At 54.8% G+C, this 25,930-nt stretch overlaps 12 protein-coding genes across 12 annotated transcripts; 6 read left to right on the top strand and 6 right to left on the bottom strand.

Annotated features, from left to right (window-relative positions):
• Positions 1-1,403: 1,403 nt before the first annotated feature.
• LTHEOB_11772 (Paf acetylhydrolase family protein) lies at positions 1,404-2,510 on the top strand (the record flags this gene model as incomplete). Its single annotated transcript, XM_035508565.1, has 1 exon — positions 1,404-2,510. The coding sequence occupies one exon, from the start codon at positions 1,404-1,406 to the stop codon at positions 2,508-2,510; it is 1,107 nt and encodes a 368-aa protein (XP_035365605.1).
• Positions 2,511-2,670: 160 nt separating this feature from the next.
• LTHEOB_11771 (Glycoside hydrolase family 43) lies at positions 2,671-3,645 on the bottom strand (the record flags this gene model as incomplete). The annotated part of the gene is made up of 1 exon (XM_035508564.1): positions 2,671-3,645. One exon carries the CDS (start codon positions 3,643-3,645, stop codon positions 2,671-2,673), a length of 975 nt encoding a protein of 324 aa, XP_035365604.1.
• A 671-nt stretch (positions 3,646-4,316) lies between these two features.
• Positions 4,317-7,589, bottom strand: LTHEOB_11770 (Nucleolar ATPAse; the record flags this gene model as incomplete). The annotated part of the gene is made up of 2 exons (XM_035508563.1): positions 4,317-4,527; positions 4,588-7,589. 2 exons carry the CDS (start codon positions 7,587-7,589, stop codon positions 4,317-4,319), a joined length of 3,213 nt encoding a protein of 1,070 aa, XP_035365603.1.
• Positions 7,590-9,103: 1,514 nt separating this feature from the next.
• On the top strand, positions 9,104-11,360 carry LTHEOB_11769 (Lipopolysaccharide-modifying protein; the record flags this gene model as incomplete). Its single annotated transcript, XM_035508561.1, has 3 exons — positions 9,104-9,175; positions 9,231-10,102; positions 10,241-11,360. 3 exons carry the CDS (start codon positions 9,104-9,106, stop codon positions 11,358-11,360), a joined length of 2,064 nt encoding a protein of 687 aa, XP_035365602.1.
• Positions 11,361-11,935: 575 nt separating this feature from the next.
• Positions 11,936-12,885, top strand: LTHEOB_11768 (Short-chain dehydrogenase reductase sdr protein; the record flags this gene model as incomplete). Its single annotated transcript, XM_035508560.1, has 2 exons — positions 11,936-12,121; positions 12,175-12,885. The coding sequence occupies 2 exons, from the start codon at positions 11,936-11,938 to the stop codon at positions 12,883-12,885; spliced, it is 897 nt and encodes a 298-aa protein (XP_035365601.1).
• Positions 12,886-13,921: 1,036 nt separating this feature from the next.
• On the top strand, positions 13,922-14,746 carry LTHEOB_11767 (Short-chain dehydrogenase reductase sdr protein; the record flags this gene model as incomplete). The annotated part of the gene is made up of 1 exon (XM_035508559.1): positions 13,922-14,746. One exon carries the CDS (start codon positions 13,922-13,924, stop codon positions 14,744-14,746), a length of 825 nt encoding a protein of 274 aa, XP_035365600.1.
• Positions 14,747-15,308: 562 nt separating this feature from the next.
• Positions 15,309-16,320, bottom strand: LTHEOB_11766 (Short-chain dehydrogenase reductase sdr protein; the record flags this gene model as incomplete). The annotated part of the gene is made up of 2 exons (XM_035508558.1): positions 15,309-16,118; positions 16,174-16,320. 2 exons carry the CDS (start codon positions 16,318-16,320, stop codon positions 15,309-15,311), a joined length of 957 nt encoding a protein of 318 aa, XP_035365599.1.
• A 639-nt stretch (positions 16,321-16,959) lies between these two features.
• On the bottom strand, positions 16,960-18,066 carry LTHEOB_11765 (Nad dependent epimerase dehydratase family protein; the record flags this gene model as incomplete). The annotated part of the gene is made up of 1 exon (XM_035508557.1): positions 16,960-18,066. One exon carries the CDS (start codon positions 18,064-18,066, stop codon positions 16,960-16,962), a length of 1,107 nt encoding a protein of 368 aa, XP_035365598.1.
• A 1,060-nt stretch (positions 18,067-19,126) lies between these two features.
• On the top strand, positions 19,127-20,422 carry LTHEOB_11764 (Replication factor c subunit 2; the record flags this gene model as incomplete). The annotated part of the gene is made up of 2 exons (XM_035508556.1): positions 19,127-19,242; positions 19,324-20,422. The coding sequence occupies 2 exons, from the start codon at positions 19,127-19,129 to the stop codon at positions 20,420-20,422; spliced, it is 1,215 nt and encodes a 404-aa protein (XP_035365597.1).
• A 759-nt stretch (positions 20,423-21,181) lies between these two features.
• Positions 21,182-22,677, bottom strand: LTHEOB_11763 (uncharacterized protein; the record flags this gene model as incomplete). The annotated part of the gene is made up of 4 exons (XM_035508555.1): positions 21,182-21,809; positions 22,008-22,149; positions 22,199-22,470; positions 22,538-22,677. 4 exons carry the CDS (start codon positions 22,675-22,677, stop codon positions 21,182-21,184), a joined length of 1,182 nt encoding a protein of 393 aa, XP_035365596.1.
• Positions 22,678-23,079: 402 nt separating this feature from the next.
• Positions 23,080-24,331, top strand: LTHEOB_11762 (uncharacterized protein; the record flags this gene model as incomplete). The annotated part of the gene is made up of 2 exons (XM_035508554.1): positions 23,080-23,410; positions 23,466-24,331. The coding sequence occupies 2 exons, from the start codon at positions 23,080-23,082 to the stop codon at positions 24,329-24,331; spliced, it is 1,197 nt and encodes a 398-aa protein (XP_035365595.1).
• Positions 24,332-24,818: 487 nt separating this feature from the next.
• LTHEOB_11761 (Translocation protein sec66) lies at positions 24,819-25,612 on the bottom strand (the record flags this gene model as incomplete). Its single annotated transcript, XM_035508553.1, has 2 exons — positions 24,819-25,148; positions 25,232-25,612. The coding sequence occupies 2 exons, from the start codon at positions 25,610-25,612 to the stop codon at positions 24,819-24,821; spliced, it is 711 nt and encodes a 236-aa protein (XP_035365594.1).
• Between the last annotated feature and the right edge of the window lie 318 nt (positions 25,613-25,930).

The raw sequence follows: 25,930 nt of genomic DNA, 5'->3' as shown, positions 1-25,930 counted from the left end.
CCGCGGAGGCACATTCCTTCTTCCAAGAAAATATCAAAATTCGATGGGCAGTCAGGCGCACACCTTAGAAGGCTGAAGGATTGGTCAGTAAGTTACAGTAATGAGCTAATTCAAAGTGCTTACCGCGAACACAAATCAGAACAGCGCAGCATAACGTCCAAAATAGTTTCGTTGCGACGTGCATCGGCTTTTGACTCTTCACGAAGCACATTCAGTAGGGAGAACCACGCCGGCTCCATTAGAAACGATGAGTTATTGTAGATCAAACTCCTCGAAACTTCAAAGAAGCGCAGTGTGAGAAACAATGTCCTTCCAGAGCCTTGTCTGAACGCGTTCGGGCCGCAGGCGCACATTAAGCGGGACGTGCCGTACAAAAAATGGCGGTCCCAGTTGTTTGCATTGGTTCCCATCATCAACTGAAATATATCCACGTCAGAGATAGAAAGAGTCAAAGATGAGGCAGCTCACCTCAAAGAGTCCGAGGAAAAATGTCGCCCAGATTGTATCTTCAGACGCTCCTTTGGCATTGATAGCAGACTGCAAAGCTACGAGGGAGCTGGAGTAAGTCTTTAGAGCATTCTCTTGTGCTTTCAAAGGGCCTGTAGAATAGCGGGAGGTGGGCCTGCGGCTGGAGTCCAGAACCGCAACGGAGGTGATGGCATCCCTTAAGGTCGGCGAAGTGTGCAGCAGTTGGTAGATGTTTGGTGCAGCGCGGGTCCATAAGCCGGCTGCAAAATCATTCATCTTGAGAAAATCCTCAAAAAAGTAGGCGATGCCCCAATCACTCCTGGTAGTCGAAAGCGCTGCACAGATTTTAGGGCTGGCGGTTGGATTCTGCGGACTTCGTGATGTCTGCGCCTGAGGGCCGGAGGATACAAAGACAAGAGTTGCTTGCCTATTGGCTGCATCTCGATTGCATAACTGGCGAGTCTTTGCGCAGTATTCGCATGGTATGCCGCCAACGCACTAGTGTACGGTCAGCACAGCCGCAGAGTGGACCGCTAAGCATACCTTGATCTTTCGCCGTTGGCAAGCAGTACAGCGCCGGACCTGAGTCCGCTTGTCGAATGGACCTGCCCGGGGCATGAAGTGCGTTCAACTTTTTCCAAATGCGGGAAAAGGATGGTTGGAAGCGCGAGAGGGCTATACATACTGCACTGCCGCTGCGCTAATGCCCGGCGACTTGGCAGACTAAGCCAATTACGGTAGCATCTGAACGCACTTGCGTGGGGCATGTTGGAGTGCTGAAGGCCCGTGCAAAAGCGCCACTGCCTCTTCAGGTTAGCCCTTGTTTCTCTGGACAGTCTCTAGAAGTAGTCCTCCAGTCAATACTGGGCGATATTTGTCTATAAATACGCCTCCATGTTTGCTCTGGAGAGTATCAATCAATCCAACTTTCAGCCATGCCTTTCAAGCTCCAGCTCGTCACTTTGCTCTCTCTCCTTGCCCATGAGGCGAGGACCCTTTCCATTGGGCAATTCGGGGTCTCGATCACCACAGCATCCCTAACAGATCACTTACGCCTCGACCCCTTCGCCCCCTCATCTCAAACCCGGGAGATTATGATCTCAACTTTCAGTCCGGCTGCCGACACTTGCTCTTCCTTCAGAGAGACACCGTACATGCCGCCAAACACTGCTCGCTTCGAAGGCCTCAAGCTGTCTACCGCCTATGGCTTGCCTGCCAACTTCTTCACCAACCTGACAATGACGACGGCCTCGCCGTCCTGCAAAGTTTCGGCCAACCGCAACCAATCCACTATTCTTTTCTCACCTGCACTCGGCACATCCCGCCATTTCTACAACATCCTCGCCGCTACCCTCGCCAGTCACGGTCACGAAGTTGTCACGATTGACCACCCGTATGATGTTGACGTCGTCGAATTCCCGAACGGTACATTGGTCTACGGTCTTGACTTCAGCGATGCGCAAATTCCACTGCTTATCGAGACTCGTGCTCTGGATATACGCTTTGTACTGGATACGCTAAGGAATGGTGCCGGCTGCGGAAGAGCTAGGATGTCAGCACCAATCGCGCTGGCATATGGACATTCATTGGGCGGCGCGGCGGCACTCGTTGCTGCGGCGGAAGACAGTCGGCTGCGCGGAGGAGTAAACATGGACGGCTCGGTGATTGGAGGTCTCCCACAGAACAAGTCTGTAACGCAGCCGGTGCTGTTCTTTGGACATGAGGGGAAGAACTTGACTACAGATGAGACTTGGGCATCTGTATGGCCGAGTTTGAGCGGCTGGAGGGAGTTGATTACGTTGGAAGGATCGCAGCATTACACCTTTTCGGATTTGCCGGCCTTGGTTGCCAGCTTGGGGCTCAATGTGACGGGATCAGAAGGTATTCAAGGTATGCTGGGATCTATTGACGGCAAGGAAGCGCTAGAGACCGTGACCGGTGTTTTGGATAGCTTTTCTAAGCTGGCTGTTGGGACGATAGGAGCCGAGGACTTTACCGCTGTCGTTCAAGGGTACAGTAAGATAGATATTGTCGAGCCTTAGACTCTGCGAAAGATACTGAACTAGAATCCTATTTTCACCCCTCAGCACAGTTCTGCCCATTACAGCTGCTGTCACTTGACGACTATGATTTGTATAAGTAGTCTTCTGTCATTACCAAATCGAGGATACTTATCGAAACGTCTTCCACTATCCGCCAACCCTACGGCGGCGTAAGCGTTATCCTCCCCTTGGCGTCGTAGAATATCTCCCTCATCTTCACGCTCCTCAGATGATCCACGCCGCCCGACAACTCACAATCGTGGTAGAACAACCACCACCTGCCCTCAAACTCCACAATGGAGTGATGCGTCGTCCACCCCAGCACCGGCTCCAAAATCCTCCCCTGATACGTGAACGGGCCCAACGGGCTATCCCCCGTCGCATAGACCAGATAATGCGTATCGCCCGTGCTGTACGAGAAGTAGTACTTGCCAGCGTACTTGTGCATCCACGCCGCCTCGAAGAAGCGCCTGTCATGATCATCCGCCGCCAACAACTCCCCCTTCTCATCCAAAATCCGCAACTCCCTCGGCTCCCCCTCAAACTCCAGCATATCCTCCGTCAACTGCGCGACACGCGGGCACAGCGCCGGCACGCCCGGGCCGCTGGGCTCGTGGGGCCCGATCTGCGTCTCGTCGAAGCTGCCGTCAGGCCTGTAGCACTGCAGCTGGCCGCCCCAAATGCCACCAAAATACAGATACGCTTTACCATCTTCATCAACGAACGACGCCGGGTCGATGCTGTAGCTGCCCTTGATGGGCTCGGGCTGCGGTTTGAAGGGCCCCTCGGGCCGGTCGCCGACGGCCACGCCGATGCGGAAGATGCCCGCTTTGTCGCGCGCGGGAAAGTACAGGTAGTATTGCCCGTTCTTGGTCGCGGCGTCGGGCGCCCACAGCTGCTTCGACACCCACGGTACGTCGCCGGCGGACAGCGCGACGCCGTGGTCCGTGGCCGGGCCGCCGGGTTGGCTGAGGGAGAGGACGTGGTAGTCGGCCATGTCGTACTGGTCGCCGTTGTCGTTGAACTTGATGTCCGTCTCGCGGTCGTGCGAGGGGTAGATGTACAGTTTCCCCTCGAAGACGTGGGCGGATGGGTCCGCCGTGTAGATGTGTGTGACGAGCGGTTTGGATGCCATTTTGGGATGTCTCTATAATTTTTTTCTGAGGGATGGTTGTGAAGCGGAAACGCCGTAGTGGTTGCTCCCTTTTTGGGCTTTATGAGCGTGTTGATCAGTCTTTGTTTGTATATATAGCTTGCTGCAGATGTTCCATTGTGAACGTGGGGTTGCCGCGGGGGGACGCGCTCTTTACCCGAATTAGCCTACCACTGATTTACCCGGCGCCAGAAATGGACATCCTTCAGACGGTTCTGTGCGGGTAAACAGGCAGGAGGAAGCGAAGCCGCTCGTTTAGCCAAAGTCAGGCACATGAATTAGTAACTGGATAATTACAATTCACACCAGCAAACTTCTCCGCTTAGCCATACAAAAAGAAACATACGGCAGCTGGTGGTGATATTTTCGTGTGGATGGCGGAAGCTGATATATAGATGTGAATGTGAGCCTTTGAGAGTGTACGAATGCATCTCAATGTTGGAGTGGACTGCATGTTAGTAGACTGCTGAAATTTTAGACAGAATGCTTTGTTCAAATATGTCAACAACCTGAATCTTTTTTACACAAACCACCGCAATGCAGCAAAGACCCAAGCTACACCAGCATGTCCCCGCCCCAACTTTTTCTGAAAAGTCATAGCCATAACTCCGTATCCCATGCCATCACCACCTTAATCATACCCCATCACATTCTCACCGATGCTTCCCCTTCTTGCCCTTCTTCTCTTTCAACGCTTCCGCTTCCTTCAACACCTCTTCAACCGCCTCGCCCGCCTTCCGCTTCGAACCTCCACTCTTGGACTTCACACTGACCGTCGTGCTCTTCCGGCCATCGTGAGATGCCTTCGAGACTTGCTTCTCAGCCTCGGCCCAGTCGTGCGCATCACCTGAGGCGATAGCATATCTGCAAACGAAAAAGTGTTAGCAAATGCTACCAAGGAAAATGGTAGTAGAGTTCGCTTACTTGTCCAAAGGCAAAGCATCAATCATGCTCCTCATCCTTTCCTTCTCGGCCCGCCTTACCTCATCTGCCTCCTCCTCAAGCTCATCGTTCAAGCTCTGTGCGAGTGGCTGGAACCTCTTCGTAGTCTTCTCACCATCAACTCCCTCCTGATCATCATCCTCCGGCGCATCAGGCAGATCTTCTGCAACGGCACCCTCGACCAGCCCGCGGAAGTGTGCCGAGATCTTACGCATAGTCTTGATGAACATGGCCAGAATCTGCGAGCTGTTGAGGTCGAGCTCCTTGCCGACGTCCTCGAGCATCCGGCGCTGGAGACCAATGGCGAGCAGCAGCGCCGTCTGTAGGCCCGAGAGCTTAAGCTCACCTGTGGAAGACCTGAGGCGGCCGAGGAAGTAGAGGTGCGCGATGGTGGGGAGCATGTCGAGGATGACGTGGTAGTCGAGCATGTTGTTCGCGTAGCTGTCCAGGCGCTTGAGGTCGAAGGGAGAAAAGACGTCGTCCAGCTCCGCTTTGGTGAGTGGTTTGGTCGAGGCCGACGTGTCGTACTTGATGCCGGAGGCAGCGGCCTCGTTGATGCTGAGGGCGACCGGGGACTCAAAGGTACGGAACTGGTAGGAAAGCAGAGAAAGGAACCGACGCTGGAAGTCTCGCGAGAAAGCACCGAGCCAGCTAGGGTCCGCATTTGTTTGCGTCTCAAGAGTGCGCAGCATGACGCAGGTGTGTTCGCCGGTAAGGTCATTAGCAGTCTGGCGGAGGTAGACAGGTACAAATGAGGAGCGCTTCCAAAATCTTTGGAGCTCCTTAGTAAGACCGTAGCTCACACCCATCCAATCAAGTGCCGGGGGCTTCCTCTCCGAGAGACGAGCGAAAAGGGGCGGCATTGCAGTGATGTCGCGAACCTTCACGTTGTCCTGCAAAAGACTGGAGCTCTCCAGCTCTTCATCCGTCACACGAACCATCGTCTCCTCCTCGGTGGGGTCAACCTCGGACAAGCTGGTGAACTTGCCTTCGTAGAAATCGGTGAGGAGTTCAATAGCTTTACGACCGTAGCCCATGCCGATGTAGTCGGGGTTCGTAGCAATGCGGACAACACGAGCACCCGAAAGACCGGCAAACTCCTCATCCTGGAATTGCTGACTGACGAGCCAAGGAATAAGGTCACCACCGGCCCTCTGACCCCTGCTCAAGCTGTTGAGCACGCTCTCTCGGCTGATTTGACCCTCCATGGCAACTTGGATAACGCAAAGAGGCTCCGGAAGCTTGTTGCTGCCCTCGTCGACTGGAGGAACCAAAACGAACAGCTGGTGCGCCGGGGCATCAGACATGAGTTGGAGATCATTAGGAGAGTTCTTGTAGTGGCTTGCCACGTATAGGGCCATCATTTGCTGCAGGAACTTCTCAGAAACAGGGTGGAAAGAAAACAGGGTATCTCGGTTAACGTGCAAAAGCTGGCATTGGGATGGATCGGGGCATCCTTGGGTGTTCATCCTGGAACGTGGAAGGGTCGCATCAAGGCAAAGCAGCTTGTTCATCCACTTCTCCACAGCATCACCAGGTGCGTATCTGATAGATTCAGCCAGAGTGATCTCACGGAGTGTGCGACCGCCTGAGGCCACTTCTGATCCGCTCTTTGCCTCCTTACCGGTCGAGCGGTCGGCAATGACCTGGTCAGAGCCCTTCTTGGAGCCGCCCCGGGATTGCTCTCTCAGTTTCTGAATGAGCTTAAGAGAAAGCGATCTTCCCGTACCCTCGTAACCATTGATTGTGGATGCCATGAAGACCAGGTAGGGTCCCATCAGCTTCTGGACGAGAGGCAGGGGAATAGCAGCAGCCTCATCAATCACCAACAGCTCGGCCTGGCCCAAGACATGAGCATCCTGCGGCTGAATATACTGGATAGTCTGCCTGTGCTGGCGGTGCACGTTGACGCGGACGATGGCCTTGTTGAAGTCGGGATTCGTGGACTGGATGATCGAATAGTCGACGTGGTCCATGTACTCGAGCGCATCGAATCCCTTGAAGACAAACTCGAAGAAAGTTTTCAAGTTCTCGGGGCTCGGGGCGGTGATGAAAATATTGCTGTATCCGTGGGCGACGGCAGCGGCGACGGCGACACCGAGAGCAGCGGACTTACCACGACCTCTGGCAGCGGTCAGGGTGACGGTACTTTGGAGCGTCTTCTCGGCGATGGCATCGATGAAGGTCAAAAGGCCCTTGGCCTGGTCCACGGTACGAGCAAGAGACACCAAAGAACCAACGGGCTGGGAGTCGGCAAGGGACTCCTTGATCTCCTCCAACTCCTTTGCCTGGGGCGTCTTTCCTTCGAGCTCTGGATCGGGCGGGGGCAGCTGGCGCACGTTCTTACCACCGGAGATGGGGAGGACGTTCAGCTCGTCGTCGACAACCAGACAGGATTCGCAGCTTCCGAGGGAGAGGATGAAGCGCTCGTTGAAGCGGGCGACGACATCGCCGTGAGCCTCGGTGCGGTAGCGTGAATGTACGTCCATGGACATGGTGTAGAGCTGCTTCAGACTGGACATGCCCTTGAGTAGCAGGATGACCAGACCGCCACCCTCGACAGTCTCGATAGTGCGGGCGAGCAGGTTGGGGGTGATGGCCTCAAAGTCCTGCAGAATGCACATGCCGTAGGTGTTTCCGAGAATCTTTTCCGTCTCCTTGTAGTAGACATAGCGGATATTCTGGGTGGAGATGAACAGCTCGAAGGGGTCGTTCTCGTCGACGTCGCGGATTCCGCGCTTGATCTCCTTCTTGATCTTCTTTTCGCGCTTCTTGCGGTGGCTGGAGAAGCCCAGCAGCTTGTTCTTGTATGCCCACAGCACGCTCTTGTTCAGCTTAACGTCGACGTTAAGCAGGATGTGATACAGGTTGACGATGACATCCTTCTGGTGGTCTCCGACAACGACGAAAAAGCTGCGCTTGCGCTCCTGGGCTCCGTTGCGGATCAGGGCAGGGATGCGGGCGTCAATGGCCTTCTTGACCATGGTGGGCAGCTGCGGCGCCGTGTCCGCGGCGGGCGGTGGTTCGGACGGAGAGCGCAGGCGATGCGCAGGGTCGGGGCGGGTCGCGTCGCGATAGTCGTACGGCGCGGGGGTCCGGGAAGGTGCGCACGGCAGCGCAGGGTATCTCGGGGATTGGGGTGGGAGCTGTCGCGCGTCGCGGCGTGGGCGATGGTGTTCTGTGGGAGCGGGAGGAAAAAAGTGCGCCAAGATTCCGCGGCGATAAGATAAGCTGGACATGGACCCCTGCGCTGCCCTGAGCTCTCGCCCGCACGCGAGTACGCGGCCAGCCCAGACACCATGTCGCACAGCCTCACAATCGTCGCCGCTGCTTCTCCTGCCCTCACTGGCACTAATATGCTGCTTAGCGGCTAACAGCCACCAATGGAGCGGGTAGCCGCTCTCTGGATCGTGTATGCCTGTTCCCGCCCGTGTCTCCGCCTTCCGCAACCACAGCTCAACTCACACGCCGCAGAGGGCTACTCGCCTGCACCGCCCACCTCACCGCGTCTCTCGATAAATCCATCGCCCTCGAGCGCCCCGTCCACGCTTCCGTCGTAGTCCTGCTCATTGCTGGTGTCGCCCTGCTTCTTACCGATAAAGTCCGCCCCTTGCACATCAAATCCGCCGCGTCGGGACAGCAGTATGCGCCAATTCCTTTGTCAGACCTCGGCGACGCCCACGGCTCGCGCCCTGTGTCGCCTGCGCCTGCCGATCCGCCTGCCGCCCAGGAACACCGCCCAAAGCTTGGCCCGAAACTGCAATGCGCCCTTGTTGCATTCCTTCTCTGCGCGCGTATCGAGATCTTGCGTCAGGTTGTCTCGGGCAGTGAATGTTCAAGAGCGAGCCGCGAGACTCTGGTGCCAATCTTCATTGCTGTCGCCGATTGGTGGTTTGTCCGCCGCCGCCAATCTCGTCCGCATCAACAAGACGACGACAATGACATGGACAACACCGTGTATAGCGATGCCTTGAGTGGCCTTGTTACTAGTAGCTGGAGACCCCTTTTGGCCATTGTCCTTCTCTCTTGGTCTAGTACCGCCGCCATCGCCCGCGCCTTGCCCGCAAAGTCCTCCTACATTTGCTCTCCTACTTCTCGTGAATACACCATGATACCCAGGCTTCAGATTGCTGGCGTTTTATTGGATGGTTTCCTTGCTGTATTGTTGTATCAACTATTAGACTTATATTGGCCCAGACCTGGCAGCTCAATTTCCAAGGGAACATCTTGTTTGGGATTGGCATGTGTAGTAAGTCCGATCACCTGTCCACGAATCAAGGCTACGCAATACCGAAAAAAAAAGGGTTGTTCAAGCGCGGCTGTTATCTTTCGTTCCTCAACCCTTCGCTTTGGCTGTCTTTGGGCAAGATATTCTCGAAAATAATTCTGTATACTGACTTTGCCTGCCCAGGTCTCCGCCATCAGCTGGATTTTGATCGGTGCTGGCATATATCAATGGGGCCCCACATATGCCCGTAGCTTGATCAGCCCAACACCGATGGACTTCACTTCAAGCGTCATCAAGCTGGCAATTGAAGCATCTCTTGCCGCAACATGCGCCGTTCACTCTGTAAGAATACTGCTTGATCTCTGCTTTTTATTTTGGCCACTAACCATTGGGAAAGATGAAACAATTTGGGATGCTGTCCATTTCGGTCCTAATCCTCTTTGCTTCCGCCTTTACTTCTCTCTTCATAGCCACTTGGAATCACTCGCACCCTTTTCCTCCACTCCCTGGAGGCCTGGTGCTTGCTCTGGTCGGGATGACTTTCAGCTTGATCTTCTATTCCCTCCCCGAGCCATCAGACCATCAAGGATCTCTCTCCTCCAAGTTGAAGCCTCTCTCGCGCCTCTGGGGCTTCTATCCAATACTTGGTGCGCTTTTCCTGCTACAGCTGTTGCTGGTATTCAATGGGGATGACGAGATCCGATACCACCCGATCGACATGCTACTCTTCAATGCCAAGGAAAAGAATGATGCCTGGCTTCAGTGGGCCTCGTCCAGCCTCACCCTGCAATCAGCGGCTGTGAATTACACGACGCGGTACCAGCGACATCCACCTCCTCATTTCGACGAGTGGTTCTCGTATGCCACTAGCCGTTCATCAATCATCATAGATGACTTCGACTCGATCCACAACGATTTGCTTCCCTTCTGGTCCCTTAGTCCGGCTGAGATCAGGCAGCGCACGTGGGAGGCCATTGCCGACCCATCAAAAGGGATTGGAGGCATCTTCATCCGCAACGGCAAAGCACGCATTGCGCCTAACGTGCCGCGCAACCAACGGATGATGCTGGATACCATCGTCCAAATGATTGACAAGTTTGGTCAATGGCTCCCGGACATGGACTTGGCCTTCAACCTAAACAATGAATGCCGTGTAGCTGTACCTTTTGAGGAGATGGAGGCCATAGGTGCAGACGTAGCAGATTCAATCAGCAAAGAGAAGACTGAGAAGGATCTCGCGAATGATTTCTCTCCAGAGCGCGAAACTGGGTGGGCAAGAATTCCGGAGGCCCCCCACAGCACGGAGCATTTTATTACTCTCTCCCGACGCTCAATTTGGGATGAGTTTGGTTCAATGACATGCCCACCCAACTCGCCAGCCCGATCCCGACGGATTTGGAACCGTAGGAATTTCTGTGCCTCATGCGCGCTTCCCCATACCCTCGGGGCGTTCTTCGCCAACTGGACACTGGCGTCAGACATTTGCTACCAACCTGATCTTGCGAACCTCCACGGCTTTTACACTTCGCCCAACAACTTCATCGGCACACAGCGCCTCCTGCCTATCTTCAGCCAAAGCAAAGCGCCAGGATTCAACGACATCATCTACCCCTCAGCCTGGAACTACATGGATCGCGTCGCCTATGCACCCACCGATGAACAGCCCGACCCGATCTTCGAAAACAAGAAGCTCGACCTCTTCTGGCGTGGTGCCACGTCTGAAGGCTTCGCAACCGGCGACTCCGCCGCTTGGAAAGGCATGACGCGGCAGCGCATGGTGCATGTGCTCAGCCTGACCAACGACACGCAGGTTCTGCCGCTGCCACACCCTATCGCCAGCTACAAGCGCAAACTGCGCTACGTCCCAGTCGACCCGGCGATCCTGCGCGCCTCCATCCCCGTCGATGTTGCCTTTTCTGACATCGCACGCTGCGCCGAGCCGGCCTGCAGCGCGGAGCGAGACCTCTTTCTCGCCAACTCTCCTCCCTCCACAGACGGCGACAGCAGCAGCAGAAATCGCAGGAAGCGAGAAGAGCAGAAAAATAGGCTTCCTTTCCAATCCCACTGGCAACACCGCTATCTCCTCGACGCCGACGGCGCCGCCTTTTCTGGCCGCTTCCTCGCTTTCCTGCGCTCGCGCAGCCTGCCGTTGAAGGTCCAGCCGCTCTTCCACGAGTGGTGGCACGACCGCGTCACGCCGTGGCTGCACTTCGTCCCGCTCGACCCGCGCCTACAGGGGCTTTGGCCCACGCTGGCCTATTTCTCCGGCTTCAAGGGCGTTGTCGGAGGCACAGAGGTCGTCGTTGACGGCGATCAGACACAGGCGAAGAGGATTGCGGAGGAGGGGAGGAGGTGGGCAGAAAAGACCCTGCGGCGGGAGGATATGGAGGTGTATTTCTTTAGGTTGTTGCTTGAGTGGGGCAGGTTGACTGATGACAATAGGGATGGGTTGGGATATGTGCCAGTTGGCGGAGCGGCGGGAGCTAGGAAGGGGCATGGGAATGGAAATGACGCGGGCGGAAGTTGAGGAGTAGAGGTCGAAGTAGAATAGATATGTTCTTTTTTTTTTGGTACAGTTCTAGAACAGATACAACCTGCATCGATGTCTTCCTCTTTATTATTGTTTCTATGATTATCCCGTCACTTACCCACAACTAGCTAGGCTTATACTCTTCAGGATACTCGAAGAATACTCAGGCTGAAGCAAAGATCGGACCTCTGCTCGATCTATCCAGACAGGTAGTTGAAGCTATCGTCTGGACATAAATGTCTATTAATAGTTTGACAGAGTATCTGGTGGATTCTGCGCATTCTTCATAATTATATATTTGCCTCCTAACAATAACTTCAGACCCCATAACACGGACGTATAGTGAGATTACATTGTTCTGACACAATGACGCTGAAATTTCCCCCGAAAGTGTTAAGGCTATATCCGTAGTGTTAGTGCGGCCATGTGAATGTAGGTGACGTGATGGCACGGGCCATATATTTGACTACTTCTTCGGGACGCTGCCCTCCATCCTTCTTCACCCGACACCCTCATTCTTGAAAGCCGCCTCGACATATTCCCACACTGACTCCACATCACCACGCCTTGACATGGATCGCGCCGCAGACCCATCCTTTCAAAAGACGGTCAACCATAAGCGCCTTAGGTCCAGCAGCGACGGTACGGACCCCACGATCCATGAACCGCTAGCGAAGAGAGCCAAGGTCGACTCCGCGGAGGACCATTCCCTTGGATTGCACACGTCCTTGACGGCGAACCAAGAGCCAGGACACATGGTCAGTCATCCAGTATGCTCGTGTGAACAACCCTTTGCTAATTCAATTACTAGACTTTGGGCCTCGGAAAGCCCTCGTCCCAGCAGTCGGCTGACCGCACCATCTTCCGCTGGAACGATCTACCGGGCGAACTGAAGAATCAAATCTACGCGTACGCCCTCACAGACCCTGCGCCGATTTCCGGTACCTACCCGTGGAAGCGTGCCGAGCGCGATGACCTGCTTGTCAATCTTCTCCTGGTCAGCAAGGAAATATACGCCGAGGGTGCGCCCATCCTGTATGGCGCAAACACCTTCCGCTTCAGCGCTTGCCAGTCAGTCGAGAAGTGGCTGGACCAGATTGGCACGAACGCGGCGAAGTGGGTCAAGAACATCACGTTAGAACTGGACCACCCATGGGCGGTCAGACGCGCACATAGCATGCACATTCGACTACGTGCGGTCGAAGCGCTCGACAACTTCGTTGTCGTCAACAAGTGTTCGCACCCTTTGAATGCCTTGGAGGCTTCCGTGTGGATCAACCAGTTGGGCGAAGCTAGTCAGTGGCTTCTGGAGCTGGGCGATAACAAAGCCGACCGCGATGCTGCCATCGATCACATCTTCACGCATGCGGGCAGCTATGATACGCTCAAGCCCTGGATTCCAGGAGAGGTGTGGGGGAGGCACTTTGCCGTGGTCGTGTCAGCGGTGGAGGAGAGCCAGAAGATCAAGCTGCGTGATGGTCTTAAGCTTCAAGCCTCTCTTAACGCGCGTCGGTTGCATTAGCCAGCGTAGTGTGCCCGCCCTTATCGCCTTCGCTATGCTATAGTGCGGAACTTTCGGAGGAACTGGCATTGACTCTGGATGCGGTATCAGGAGAACGAAAGTTAGGCGACTCGAAAGCGTGTGCGGAAATCATCTGGAAATTCCAAGAGCAGAAGAGCATATAGACATCATGCATGGTTTTCATTAGCCTCGGTAATGGAGTAGTATTGGACACTTCGAATTACTGTAGTTCTATTTCTTACTTGTGTGCAGAGTGATATTGCATCCGAAGGTTAGCGCTTTTTTTCGCTCATGTCATGGGTAGTTGAAGCTATCATCCGGACGTGTTTGTACAATTTTTAATTCGACATCCTCGTCCGGACGATAGCTTCAACTACCCACATATGTTTTTTTTTTTTCGTAATGAGAACTAATGGGACATAATTACCCCATATCGTCCTACTGCTTGCAGCAGAAGGCACGGGCAGACGATGGCTTGTCTGGCCTCTCCTCTCCAAGGGAGTTGTCCGTTGCCGCTGTCAGAATTTCATATAATTTGTCTGCCAGTTTGAACAAGCTCAGATATTCCCACCTCCCTTGGCCTGGAACGCCATAACGCCGCGATTTTGCTGCCGTGTTGCCACCGCGCGGTGTAGGTTTTAGCCCAAAGAGGAGACGCGCCGAACGGGCAAAGGCCTACGCGAAGGTAGCGTAGTGGGTGCTCATGCTGGCAGCTTATTCACACGCTGTCCTGTTCTTGTATAAGCACCATCGGAGGAAGTGTTAATGCAGGTGGTGGGGTGTTATCTTTTGCGGCCATGTGAAAGGGGCGTTGGAAACAGGGTTACGTCATCCTGCTTGGTGAAAATGAGTGGCTGTGCATCATATGTCGGCTGTGGTCCTTTGCTGGCGTTGCTGCGCTCGATCACTGCCCACGCAGATCAACAAATTGCCATTTTTGGTTAGTCTACCCGCTACTTGCCCGCGACACCCCTTAAGTCGGCCCTCTCCTTACACTCGACAGCTATCCTACGATGCACCTTTGCCATCCCCAGCCATGAGTCAACCGAACGCCCCGTCCCAGCAATCGACCGGCAACAGCTTCTTCTGCTGGTCGAAGCTTTCTGGCGAAATCAAAAACTTGATATACAGCCACGCGCTCAAGGCCGACGTTACCCTACGCATCAACATGATTCCCCAGCGCGAAGGCGGCCCGAGGCTGTACATTGACAGCGACGAGCCCAATCGCCTGGTCCCCAACCTGCTCCTTCTCAACAAGCAGACATACAACGAGGCCGTGCCAATCCTATATGGGGAGAACCATTTCCGCTTCACCTGGGACCGAGCACTTCTGACGTGGCTGGCCCAACTCGAGCGGCAGCCGGATCTGGGATTCCTGGAAAGACTCGTGCTGAACCAGCAGCCCGCTAACCCTGCTGTACTCGACCACGCATACGGTCCGCTGACCTTGGTGAGGAAGATCACGTTTCAGCCGTGGTGCGCTGCCTGGCCTACGCAGTTTCGAACCCTGCATCGCGCCATGGCAAAGGCTACGAGGCTCGAAAGCTTCGAAGTTGTGCTCAAGAAGTATTTGGAGCCTGCAACTGCCGCCGAAAGGCTACACTCGGTCGACACTGCACAGAAGTGGTTGAGGGAGCTGGGAAGCACTGCTGAAGCAAGGAATGCCGCCATCGACTGCATCTTCACCCTCCCCTTCGATAAGCAAGCGCTTGGATCGGTCGTTCCGTGGGAGTCGTTGTGGGGTATGCACTTCGTCGACTTTGTGCAGCAGGTAGCCGAGAGAGACCGAGCCGAGTTTCGTGAGAGGCTGAAGGCTCTTGTTGCCTCTGATGTGGCGACACTGGGATTGGTGGACACCTAGTGTCTTGCTATGGTCGATGCGGATCAACAACATCGGGACTTTCTGGGAGATTGACAAAGTGTGTTCATTTGTTTTGGGTCGGTTGATTCATGCGGCTATAGCAGCTCTACAACCGGGTACTACAGCAAAAGGTCAGCGTGAAGAGGAGTAGTACTCTAGGCGCAATTATGCGCCGATCGGCCTTTTCCTTTCTTCATTTTTCCTAGAAAAACTACACATAACATGGAACAACACATTCACGCTAGCTTCGGCTGCAACGTGGATAAGGGAAGCTAGGTGTTGCACAGGCATGATTGAATCATAGCCGCTTCATTCATCAGTATCAATGAAAACGAACACTTCTATTGATCAAAGTCACTTGAGCGTGATCAAGCATTATTGTAAACCCACTTCATTTCTCATTCCTGCAGGCACTTTATGACGCACAGATGGTGCGTTGGAGGGCATGTTTAAACGCATTTCTTTGTATGCCTACATTGTTTCTCTCATTGTACAGTACAGAAGGCCTTCGTGTTTCTATCTACTCCTTAGCCTTTCCAAGAGCTCGCACTATCCACATGCTCTACGGAGACTCTTCGGAATCCGTGTCGGATAATTGCAAGTGTTCTTCGGGCTTCTCATTCAAGAAATTGCTTGCGTCTGTGGCGACTAGGGCTTTCAGCTCTTCTCGGAACTTTACGTGATTGACTTCCGGCTGATGCCACATGTTTTCAACTTTTACTCTTTTCGCACTGACTACATCTTGCGTGGCTACCTGGCAACTCCAGGTAGCGCGTGTAAAGATGCGATCGAGGGTTGACAGTCCTCCCTCGCTGACCAGCTTGGTCAGCCAGGTGTGTGCATCTAGCGACGAGCACAGGTACTGCGCAAGCTTCTGGCCATCAACCCTGTAGCACGAATCCTCAACGAGCACGAATTTCTCAAGCTCCGGCGCCTCCCCCAACAGGTTGTACATTCTGTTCGGGACGAAGCCCAGGTCAAGCAGGGGCCCGTCGCGGACATGCAGCTGAACTCGCTTCAGCCATTGTAGTGGCCATGAACGAATGTTGACCAGGAAGTTGTCGAGATCCCGGGGGCCTCTGAAACGAAAGTCGTTCTGTCCATATAGAATGGGGGCACCCTCGCGGTAGGTCGCCTTATTCGCAAGGAGAAGGTTAACCCCCAAAGAAGTGAAAGGGAGAAACGTCCTGTCCCGCTTCATGACACGCGTGCTTGTGTTGAACTCGAAGAGGTGTATCGGCTCCGGGACGGTAAGGACGTATGTGTAAATGTCGTTCTTCAGTTCGCCAGCTAGCTCCTTCCAGGGGAAAATATCGCGACTTGTCTTGCGATCGGTCGACAGCTGGGTCTGGTGCTGGCTAGGGCTTGGTGTCTAAAGTACGTTAGTTAAAAAATGGTAGAGAGAAACGTAATAGGAATTTGCGTACAATGCTTAGGTTCGGTCCGGTGGCTTTGCATTTGTGCGAAGGAAGGACTCGTCTGTTGGACGGATTGCAACGTCTGGTCCTTTTTCGTTTGCGTAGCGGCGGCTCTTGAGCAGCCGATAGCTGGGGTTTGATGTCTTCGTGGTTCATCTTAGGTGCGCTGAAGTTGACGGTGGGCAGGAAAGGTGTCAGGAAGGAACGTTGTTTGGTAGGAGTGAAGGCGAGAACAGCAGCCCAAGAAATGCCATCAGACTGGTGAGTGAGTAGACTAACCGAATTTAGCCGTGACATCATTACGGGTGCCAACTTGGGCGAATATCATGCGTTGTTCGTTGGCCAGGCAAGGTATCGGTTCACGCTCATTGGCTATAGCTGAATTAACACTCACATGCGTTTTCTCATAACACCTTTACTGCTCCACACTAGTAGACAGCTTATATGAAATGCTAATGGCGGCAGCGGACAACTCTCTTGGAGAGAAGAGGCTAGACAAGTTGCGTATATTAAAATTAGAGAAAGGTATATAGATAAGCCATCGTCTGCCCGCACCTTCTACCGCAAGCAGTAGGACCCGAGGATATGGGGTTGTTATGCCTTACTAGTTTTCATTACGAGAAACAACATATGTGGGTAGTTGAAGCTATCATCCGGACGTATTTGTACAATTTTTAATTCGCCATTCTCGTCCGGACGATAGCTTCAACTGCCGATGACATGAGCGAAATAAAAGCATAATCTTAGCTTCCAGCATGCATTGGGAATTCCCTCAATCTCCAATTCAGACAGCTATTAGTGGTGGGTCTCCAACGCCGTCCTGATATCCTCCCTCAGCCCCTTCATCCACTCTCCATGTCCTCTGGTTGGTTTCCAACCCAATCTCTTCGCAACGCTCGGGATCGTTTTCCCATTGCTCGCCAACCCCAGTTCCACCATCTCCTCGTCCGCATGCCCCAGATACGCCTCCGCGAAGATCCTCGTCCCCTCTGGTACTCCAACACTCTCCACCTGCGTATCCTTTATCCTCCCCTCCTCGCAGCACACCTCCGCGACCGCTTCAGCAACTTCCAGCCAGGAGTGTCGTCCGTTTGCACTGAAGATAATGCCATTCTTCCCCGTCGGCAGGTGTGCCCCACTCCTCTCCAACACCTCCACAACAAGCAACTCGTACAACTCTGCCAAATCCTCCACATGCACATGATCCCACGCCCCCTTACCCTCGCCCATCACCACGGGCCTGCCCCGCGCCAACGCTGCTTTAACATACGCCGGCACCTGCACGCTCTGCCTGTTGAACAGGCCCGTCCCGCGGCCGTAGATGGTGGGCGGCATGACGACCAGCGTCTTGACGCCGAGCTCCAGGCCGGCGTCGACGACGGCGAGCTCGGCGCCGCGCTGCACGTACGGGTGCGCCGCCTCGACGCGCTTCTCCCACGCGTACACGTCGTCGACGCCGTCGTCGAACTCGCGCTTGCTCTCCGTCCACGCGCCCGAGAGGGCGCGGTCCGCCACGTTCGACGTGCCCGACAGGTGCAAGAGCCAGACGTCGTCGTCGTTGCCGGTCCGAGCCTTGCGCTGCGCTAGCCCCTGCAGCAGCGCCAGCGCGGACGCGGCGTGGAACCCGAGCGCGGCGTTGATGACGAGGTCGGCTTGCGCCGCGGCGGCCGTCGTGGCTTCGAGGTCGTCGAGGTCGGCGTAGACGATTGCGCGGACTCGCGGGCTGTCCCCACCACTGTTGTTGTAGGTGTTGTTGAGGGTGGCGGCGCGGTCGGCTCCGCGGACGAGGCAGGTGATGGTGGCAGAGCGGAGGGTAGGGGAAGACGAATTGAGAAGATTCGTGAGAATCGTACCACCGACGTAACCAGTGGCGCCGGTGAGGAGGATTTGAGGAGTCGGCATGTTTGGGGGTCACTTCTTTTTGGTGGATGATCTGTATTTTACAAGTGTATGGATTAAAGGTCTCTTGTTTGCCGCAATCTTGAAAACCCACCACACGTACTAAATCATCCGCAGTTTTATCTTCAGAGGTGATTATGGTAATCATACGTCCCAAATGGACGATCTGGAATTAACTCCTCTTATCTCCTTCTGCGGCCGATTAACTCCGGCATCACCCCTGCCTTGAGTATCCCATGATGAGCCAATAGCTGTCCTCTTACGTCAGCATACAGTGAAACCTGAGTTCATAGAGAAATACCAAAGCTGAGCGTTAGGGTGATTTCCGCTCATGTCATAATTGAAACAGCATATGAGTAGTTGAAGCTATCGTCTGGACGTGTTTGTAGAATTTTTAATTCGACATTCTCGTCCGGACGATAGCTTCAACTACCCATGTATTGTTTCTTTTTTTTTTTTTGAAAAACAAAAGACTAATGAATTCATAGAATGATCCATAGGCTATCTATTTCTATGAAGATACGAAAGCTAGTTTTAATTTTTTTTCTCATGTCATGAGTAGTTAAAGCTATCGTCTAGACGCAAATGTCGAATTAAAAAATAAATACACTCCGATCCGGACGATAGCTTCTATTGCCCAGATATATTGTTCTTCATAAAGAAATTGCTAAAGCTATGATTGCCTTTATATTCTAAGGCCTTACTGTTCTTCGCGCTAACATTCGGCTGTAATACCCCGTAAGTGCTGGGACAGAAAGAATGTCGCATTCACTGCGGTATTGTCGAATGAACATTCAAAATAATGATGTGCTATAATTCTCCCAAGTCGATTGTCACATATCTGACACTATTTTCACCAGTGATATTCATAAGCCTAAAGTGGTGAGGTTGTGTAAATGGAAGGAGAGTCTGACTGAATGGCATTGCGTCATCACGTGTCAGCCCGACGCGCGACGACACGAAATCCGACGCGTCTGCCGTCTCGCCAAAACCACGAGCACAGCCCGCCATCTCTTCCGACAACCTCCCCTCAACCGCAAGTACCGCTCCTGCACCGGTTGCAATGGCCAACTTTTTCGATCTCAAGGCGCGGCAAGCTGCAGCCGCCGCCGCAAGCTCCTCCAAAGCTCCTACCGCCAAGCCTGAGACCAGCAGCCTACAGCCCTGGGTCGAGAAATAGTGCGTGACTCCAATTGCTCTCCGCCATTCTTCTAGCTATAGCTGAAGGGACCTCAACTAATCTCTATGCCTCTCTCACAGCCGTCCGAAGTCCCTCAACGATGTCAACGGTCAAGACCACACCGTAACCGTCCTTTCGCGCACCCTCCAATCATCCAACCTCCCGCACATGCTCTTCTACGGCCCCCCGGGCACCGGCAAAACCTCCACGATCCTCGCCCTCGCCAAACAACTCTACGGACCCGAGCTCATCAAAACGCGCGTCCTCGAACTCAACGCCTCCGACGAGCGCGGCATCGCCATCGTCCGCGAAAAGGTCAAAAACTTCGCGCGGCAGCAGCTGTCCAACCCGCCGGCAGGGCCCGCGGGCGTCGAGTATCGCAAGCGCTACCCGTGCCCGCCCTTCAAGATCATCGTCCTGGACGAGGCGGACAGCATGACACAGGACGCGCAGAGCGCGCTGCGCCGCACCATGGAGACGTACTCGCGCATCACGCGCTTCTGCCTCGTCTGCAACTACGTCACCCGCATCATCGACCCCCTCGCGAGCCGTTGCTCCAAGTTCCGCTTCAAGAGCCTCGACGAGGGCAGCGCCGCCAGGCGGCTCGAGGAGATTGCGGGCGCCGAGGGCGTCACGCTGGGCGAGGGCGCGGTCGATGCGCTGGTGCGCGTCAGCGAGGGCGATTTGCGGAAGGCCATTACGTTCCTACAGAGCGCGGCAAGGTTGGTGGGCGCCGTCAAAGTGGCGGAGCAGCAACATCCGAAGAAGAAGGGAGCGAAGGTCGTAGACGAGGATGACGATGCGATGGATGTGGATGAGCAGGGCGGTGGGAAGAAGAAGCCCGTTTCGGTGCCCGTGATCGAAGAGATCGCAGGCGTGATACCGGGCCCAACAATGGAGCGGCTGTATGAGGCCATGCAGCCCCGCGCGAAGAGCAAAGTCTACACCGACGTCGCGCAGGCGGTTGAGGACATGGTGGCAGATGGCTGGAGCGCGACGCAACTGGTCGCACAGCTGTACGAGATGGTCCTGTTCGACGAAAAGGTCGAGGATCTCAAGAAGAATAAGATCACCCTGGTCTTCTCCGAGACGGACAAGAGGCTGGTTGATGGTGCAGACGAGCACTTGGAGATCCTGGATTTGTGCTTGAGGATCGCAGGCATTCTGGCTGATGGTTGAATGCGCGATGCATGTATGCGAGCAAACAACGGGAGAGAGAAAGCATTTTCGGACCGGGCAAAAGGAATCGGCGTTAGGTACATACCATAAACATGTTAGCAGATGGGCGGGCTTCTGAACTGGACGATGTTATCGAAAACAAATTATCAATTCCTCTACCATGCGTGGGCCTGTCACATCCGCTCGGCGACTTCTGGAATATCAACGAGCAGAAAATAGATTGAGATTAGAGCTAAAGGCTCCGACGAAGAATATCAGGGTTAAGAACAGGGGCCGGCTGTGTCCTCGTCCTATGATAGCAGGTGCCAGGAGAAAGGAACCTTCGCAACCTTCTTTGCAAGGAAGAATAGCCAACTTACGTGGGCAGTAGGGACCATGGTCCGGACATAAACGTGAAACTACGAATTATACATTCATGTCCGCATGATGGCTTCAACTACCCATAAAATGCGGAACCCAACAGTAGCATTCGGCTGCAACACCCTTCTGTATCTAATATTTATTCGCTAATGAATGCGGACTTAGCAACCACAGAATCAACCGAGAGAGCAAATCTGAAGAAGTAAAGAAAAGAGGCACTTCGGGGTCAGCGAAGTCCGCGCAAGCATCCTGTCACAAATGTAACGCCCTGCTAAAATGCAACTCGGTCCATGTTCAAGCATCGCGCCCCTTTCCTGGTTATCACGCCGTAGCAATGCAAAGCACTCAGTCCTCCCAAGCGTCAATCCCTCCATTCCTATCACCATTCTTTTTCGTCCTTCAACGGCCTCCCCTTGGTCTCTGCTGCTTATCTTGTATGAGCCTGCTGCCTACTCTCAAAGCAACGTATTTATCAATCAGTGGATCGTATGCAGCGGTCACGTCCAATACCGTCCTGGCCCTGTCACCACGGATCTCAATCAATCCCGTCACGAGGATTGTACCACGCGGAGGCTCGAGCTGTGGGCGCTTCCAGTTCTTCAGCAGTACCGTAGAAAAGATCGTTAAAGCAATTGATTGGGGAGGAACAGGCTCGAACTCGGGAAGATTGGTGTGCTTTTCCGCAGCCGCCGTCTTGCCCGCTGTGTTCGCATTCGCGTTCGGATCAGCATTGGCCACGGTCCGCTCGGAGGTGTTCGGGGGTGCGAGCGGGCGGTTAGAACCTTCTTGATTCGCTCGCTGCATGGCCGCCAGATGTCGTTCTAGGAAATCGATGGTGGGGTTGACCTTTGGGCGCAGGCCAACCCACTCTCGAAACTTGTTCATCTGTACGTGGAAGAGGTACTGGGTGCTAGCCAGTGCTCCAGAGGCGACGGCTACCGGCCAGAGTGCACGTTTCAACCTCTGGTAGTTGATTTGATCTACAGGACGTCGTGTCCAGGCAATGTAGTCGTCGGCGATCTCAATTCTGCAGACCGTTAGTAGCCAGATCTACACTTAACAATAACAAAGTATTCCGACAGCAGGACCTCATAGTATCTTTAGAATTCGAGGCGCCTGGACAGCAGACGTTTGTTTGGTGAATGGGCCGCATTCCGCAGTAATGCCAACAGTGGTCCAGGCGATACAACTATGCTGGTGAATTCACACTTCTGGGGTAACTCACCCTGCACGTTCATATTCCTGAGGAGGTCCGTCTGGGAAGACAATATCGAGCCAATACCGACCCCTTGTAACGTCCACATGGCCAAGACGCTTCGCAGCCGGATCGCGTGCAATGTGATTGCGTACTAGACTTACGAGCTTATCTGCGATACGTCAGTTATAAACATTAGCCATCAGGGTAGCTATACATACGGCGTATCTGCTCGTGCCGCTTCTGGTCGGCGGCCACTTTCTTGAACTCCTGCCATTCTGGATCAGAGCCCCTGTAAAATCTACGCGGTACCGGCTTCGCCCAGCCTAGGGGAATGAACAGAGCATCGTCTTCCCATTCTTCATCTTCTTCCCAATCGCCCTCCTCGTCGTCCTCTCCTTCCTCTTCGTCCACAATCTCGATTGTAGGTCCCAAGACGAAGTGTATCCAGGTGAAGGCAGCGCCCGTGTAAATGGTTCCAGCAAGTAGGCGCCTAAAAGAACATGTATTAGCAGTGTTCTATCGGACGGACAGACAGGCAATTCAGCTGAGCGACGCACTTCCACGTGAAGAAGCGGCGCTTGAAGCGCACAGGCTGTACGTTTACGGTCGAAGCATGGCGCGCAAACGGTTGCCGACGGACGACGGGGGCGACGTGGCGGAATGCGCAAAGCGGTCGTACGGCAGATGGCTTAAACATGGGAAAGGAATGACTCGGAGAGCTAGATGGCGGCGGACATGAACGGAGCGCGCGGAGTGTGACGCGCGACGAGGATGGGCGAGGAAGCACGACGATGTCTGTAGCAGCGATAGATTCGGCGCCCGGGCGTGGGGTGGTGGACGAGGCAAGTGTTGGATCGAGGAGAGATAACTATGGCGGCGAAAGCGGCGCAAGGCGTTCACAAGATGCCGGGCGGATGATGAACATGGCCCGGTCGCGCTGCTTCGAATGAGCTCCCGCCGGGCTGCGACCCGGCGTCGGCGCCTTGTTTCGCCGCTCCATCCATGCTGCGACGGCAGCAGCAGTCCAGCATCATCGCGCGGCCCAGCTTGCAGCTGCTCCAAGTCCCGCATCCATCTCCACATCCGCCAACCACCCATCATGAGGCTGTCAGGCAGCTTCATCGCCCCCTCTCTGCTCGGCTTGGCCGCTGCAGCAGCTCCGCAGGCCCGTGTCTTCGTCCAGGACCTCGACGCGCCAGCGCACCTCGGCACCCAAACAGCTCCTACTCTGAGCCCCGACACCGCCCGTCTGATATTCGCGCAGAGGCTGGGCCTCTCACAGTACCACAGCCTGAAGCATACCGACGACGACACCATCCAGTACATCAACGACTTTGGCGGCTCGCGGCACCAGCTGTTTGATGATGATCAGCTCGGCGATGAGGCCAAGCACGTTATGCTCGTCGTTGAGGGCGTGAAGGACACTGCTGGTGGGACGCATCCATCTGGACATTATCTATAACTGCTGACGTTGCATCCGTGTAGTCCTGGACTCTGCGTCCTTCTCTCTCTCTGAGACCCCCGGTGCCGATGCCACCTCTCGTTTGCTCGAGGACTTTAGCATCCAGTCTGAGCATCTTTTTTCAACTGCCGGAGCTTCTAACAAGGACACTATTCCCAAGGCGATCAAAAATGTTCTGGATAAGGTTTCTGAGGATGTCGAGACCAGGCTCAGCAATGGCATCCTGCTCGCCCACATCCGCAATAGCGATAACACCGACTACTCTTCGACCATTCGCGAGCTGGCCGATCTGTGCTCCTCCAAGTGGCCCCTCACCGTCGCTGTGATGCCGCCTTCCTCCGGCAGCGTTTCGAAGCGCTCGGCGAACGCCTGGGGAGAGTACGAAGTTCCCAAGCGTTCTGCCATGGCCGATCGCAAGCGTCCCGAGGCCATCCTCGCCGAAGTCCCCGACAACGACTTCACCCAGCGTGTCAACAGGACGGACGCTCTGAAGGCACCGAAGAGCCCAAACAACGCCACCATCAAGGGCATCCTGCCCGCCTGCTTCTCGTCGAAGGACGCGTGCGAGTCGGCGACCAACGACTGCAGTGGCCGCGGCTCGTGCGTTAAGAAGTACACGGACAAGGACAACAATAACAAGGCTTGCTACACTTGCAAGTGCAAGGCCCAGGTCCGGACCAACAAGGACGGCAGCAAGAAGACGACCTACTACGGCGGCCCCGCTTGCCAGAAGAAGGATGTCGTCATGCCCTTCTGGCTGTTCACCGGCTTTGCAGTTGCGATGGCTTTCTTGCTCAGTTACGGTATCGGATTGCTCTACACCATGGGTAATGAGGAGCTTCCTAGCGTCATTGGCGCTGGTGTCTCTGGCGCTTCGTCGAGGCGCTAAAGGCTCTAGAATACCTCTTAGAAGGTTCTTGAGAGAACGTCACGTTTGAACGAAGGATATGGATGTCCATGTCAGAAGGTCGGGCAAGCTGCATGAGAAGTTGGAACGTTTGTCGGGGCAACCGGTCAGCCTCGTGGTCGACTTTGCCGCCCGGACGAACTTCAGCTACACACACGGTGGTCATGTGGAAAGCAAGCCTTTGAGGGCTGCTTTTGCGGAGAGGGAGAAGTCATTATGTGGATCAAATTCCATGTACAAACACTGGTTGTCTGGGTTGGCGTCTTGCGAAATTCCACGGTTGGTTCAGAACTACAGTTTTTTTCTACAATAAATGATGCAATGCACCAAGGGTACTGCCTAAGAAACGTGACATCTTTTAACATGTCTGATATCGCAAATGCGAAGGCCCACCCCTCAAGTCACCAAACGCCTCGCGCCTGCAATGCAATTCCCTCGAAGACACGCCGACACGCATGGATGAACCCGTCTATTTCTTGCCTTTGCCCCTCTTCTTAGAGCTTGCTCCGGAGATTGCAGAGCCCGCGGTGCTCGGTCTGGACATAGAGGCGGTGGAGGCGGTGTCGACAAGCACGGTATCGTCGTCGCTGCTCTTTGTCTGAACGCCGGACCCCTCATCGGCGCCCAGCTCCTTCATGAACTCGGAGCGGATGGTACCACGCTTCTTCTCCCACCAAGCCTTCTCATCGGCTGTCTGGGCCTGCAGCTCGTCGACGCGGGCCTTGAGGATCTGGTTCTGAGCGACTTCGGAGGCGTTCTGGAAGATGGTCTGGCCCCAGCCGGGGGTGAATGCGTTGGCCTGCAAATGAGTAACACCCCGTTTGTCAGCCAAGCTGGGAAAAAGGAAACGCAAACTCAAAGGGGGACAAAAAACAAACGCACCTCTTGCACAACGTCGCGCAGCTCGGCCTCGATCTCTTTCTCGGCGCGCTGGAAACGCTGCCACAAGTCGTCACCAACGCTGCCACGCTGCAGCAAGGACTGCAGGGCCTGCTTGGCGTTGCGGATCTCGACGATGCGGTGGATGTCCTCGACTGCACGGCGCAGAAGAGCGGCCTTGAGGACCGAGTCAGGGACCTTGGGCTGCTCGATGTGCAGCAACGAGAGGTAGATGTTGCGGGTCGTATGCGCGCCGAACCAAGGCGCCAGGGACGCGGCGCGCGAGGCTTTGCGGGTGCGGTATAGGTACGAGAAGGTAGCCATAGACCCGATGAGCAGGCCCACGTAGGCGAAGGGGACCGCCAGCGAGATCCAGTCGACCATGGCGGGCAGGCGGCGGTTGTGGTTGGACGCGACGTGCGGTTTGTGTGCGGGATTGACGTAGGTGGAATTAGATCGAATTGGCGGCGACGGGTTTTGGGAATTATCTAGGCAGCTGTAGACGGGTCGCGGTCTCACAGGCGCATTGCAGGCGGGCGTGGTCAGAACGAGCGGCAGACGGCAGGCGCAGCGGGAAAGCCAGCGAAGCTCGTTTGGAGAAAGTGACTTGAGAAGCAACGTGTCGCTCGGGCGCCCGGGGAAATGCCGACGGAGCAGGGCGGCAGGCGGACTTGACGTAGCACGCGAGTCGCTAGCTCAAGA

Source organism: Lasiodiplodia theobromae (genome assembly GCF_012971845.1).
Source record: "Lasiodiplodia theobromae strain AM2As chromosome Unknown scaffold_53, whole genome shotgun sequence".
Lineage (NCBI taxonomy): Eukaryota > Fungi > Ascomycota > Dothideomycetes > Botryosphaeriales > Botryosphaeriaceae > Lasiodiplodia > Lasiodiplodia theobromae.
This window is presented reverse-complemented; position numbering and strand designations above follow the sequence as displayed.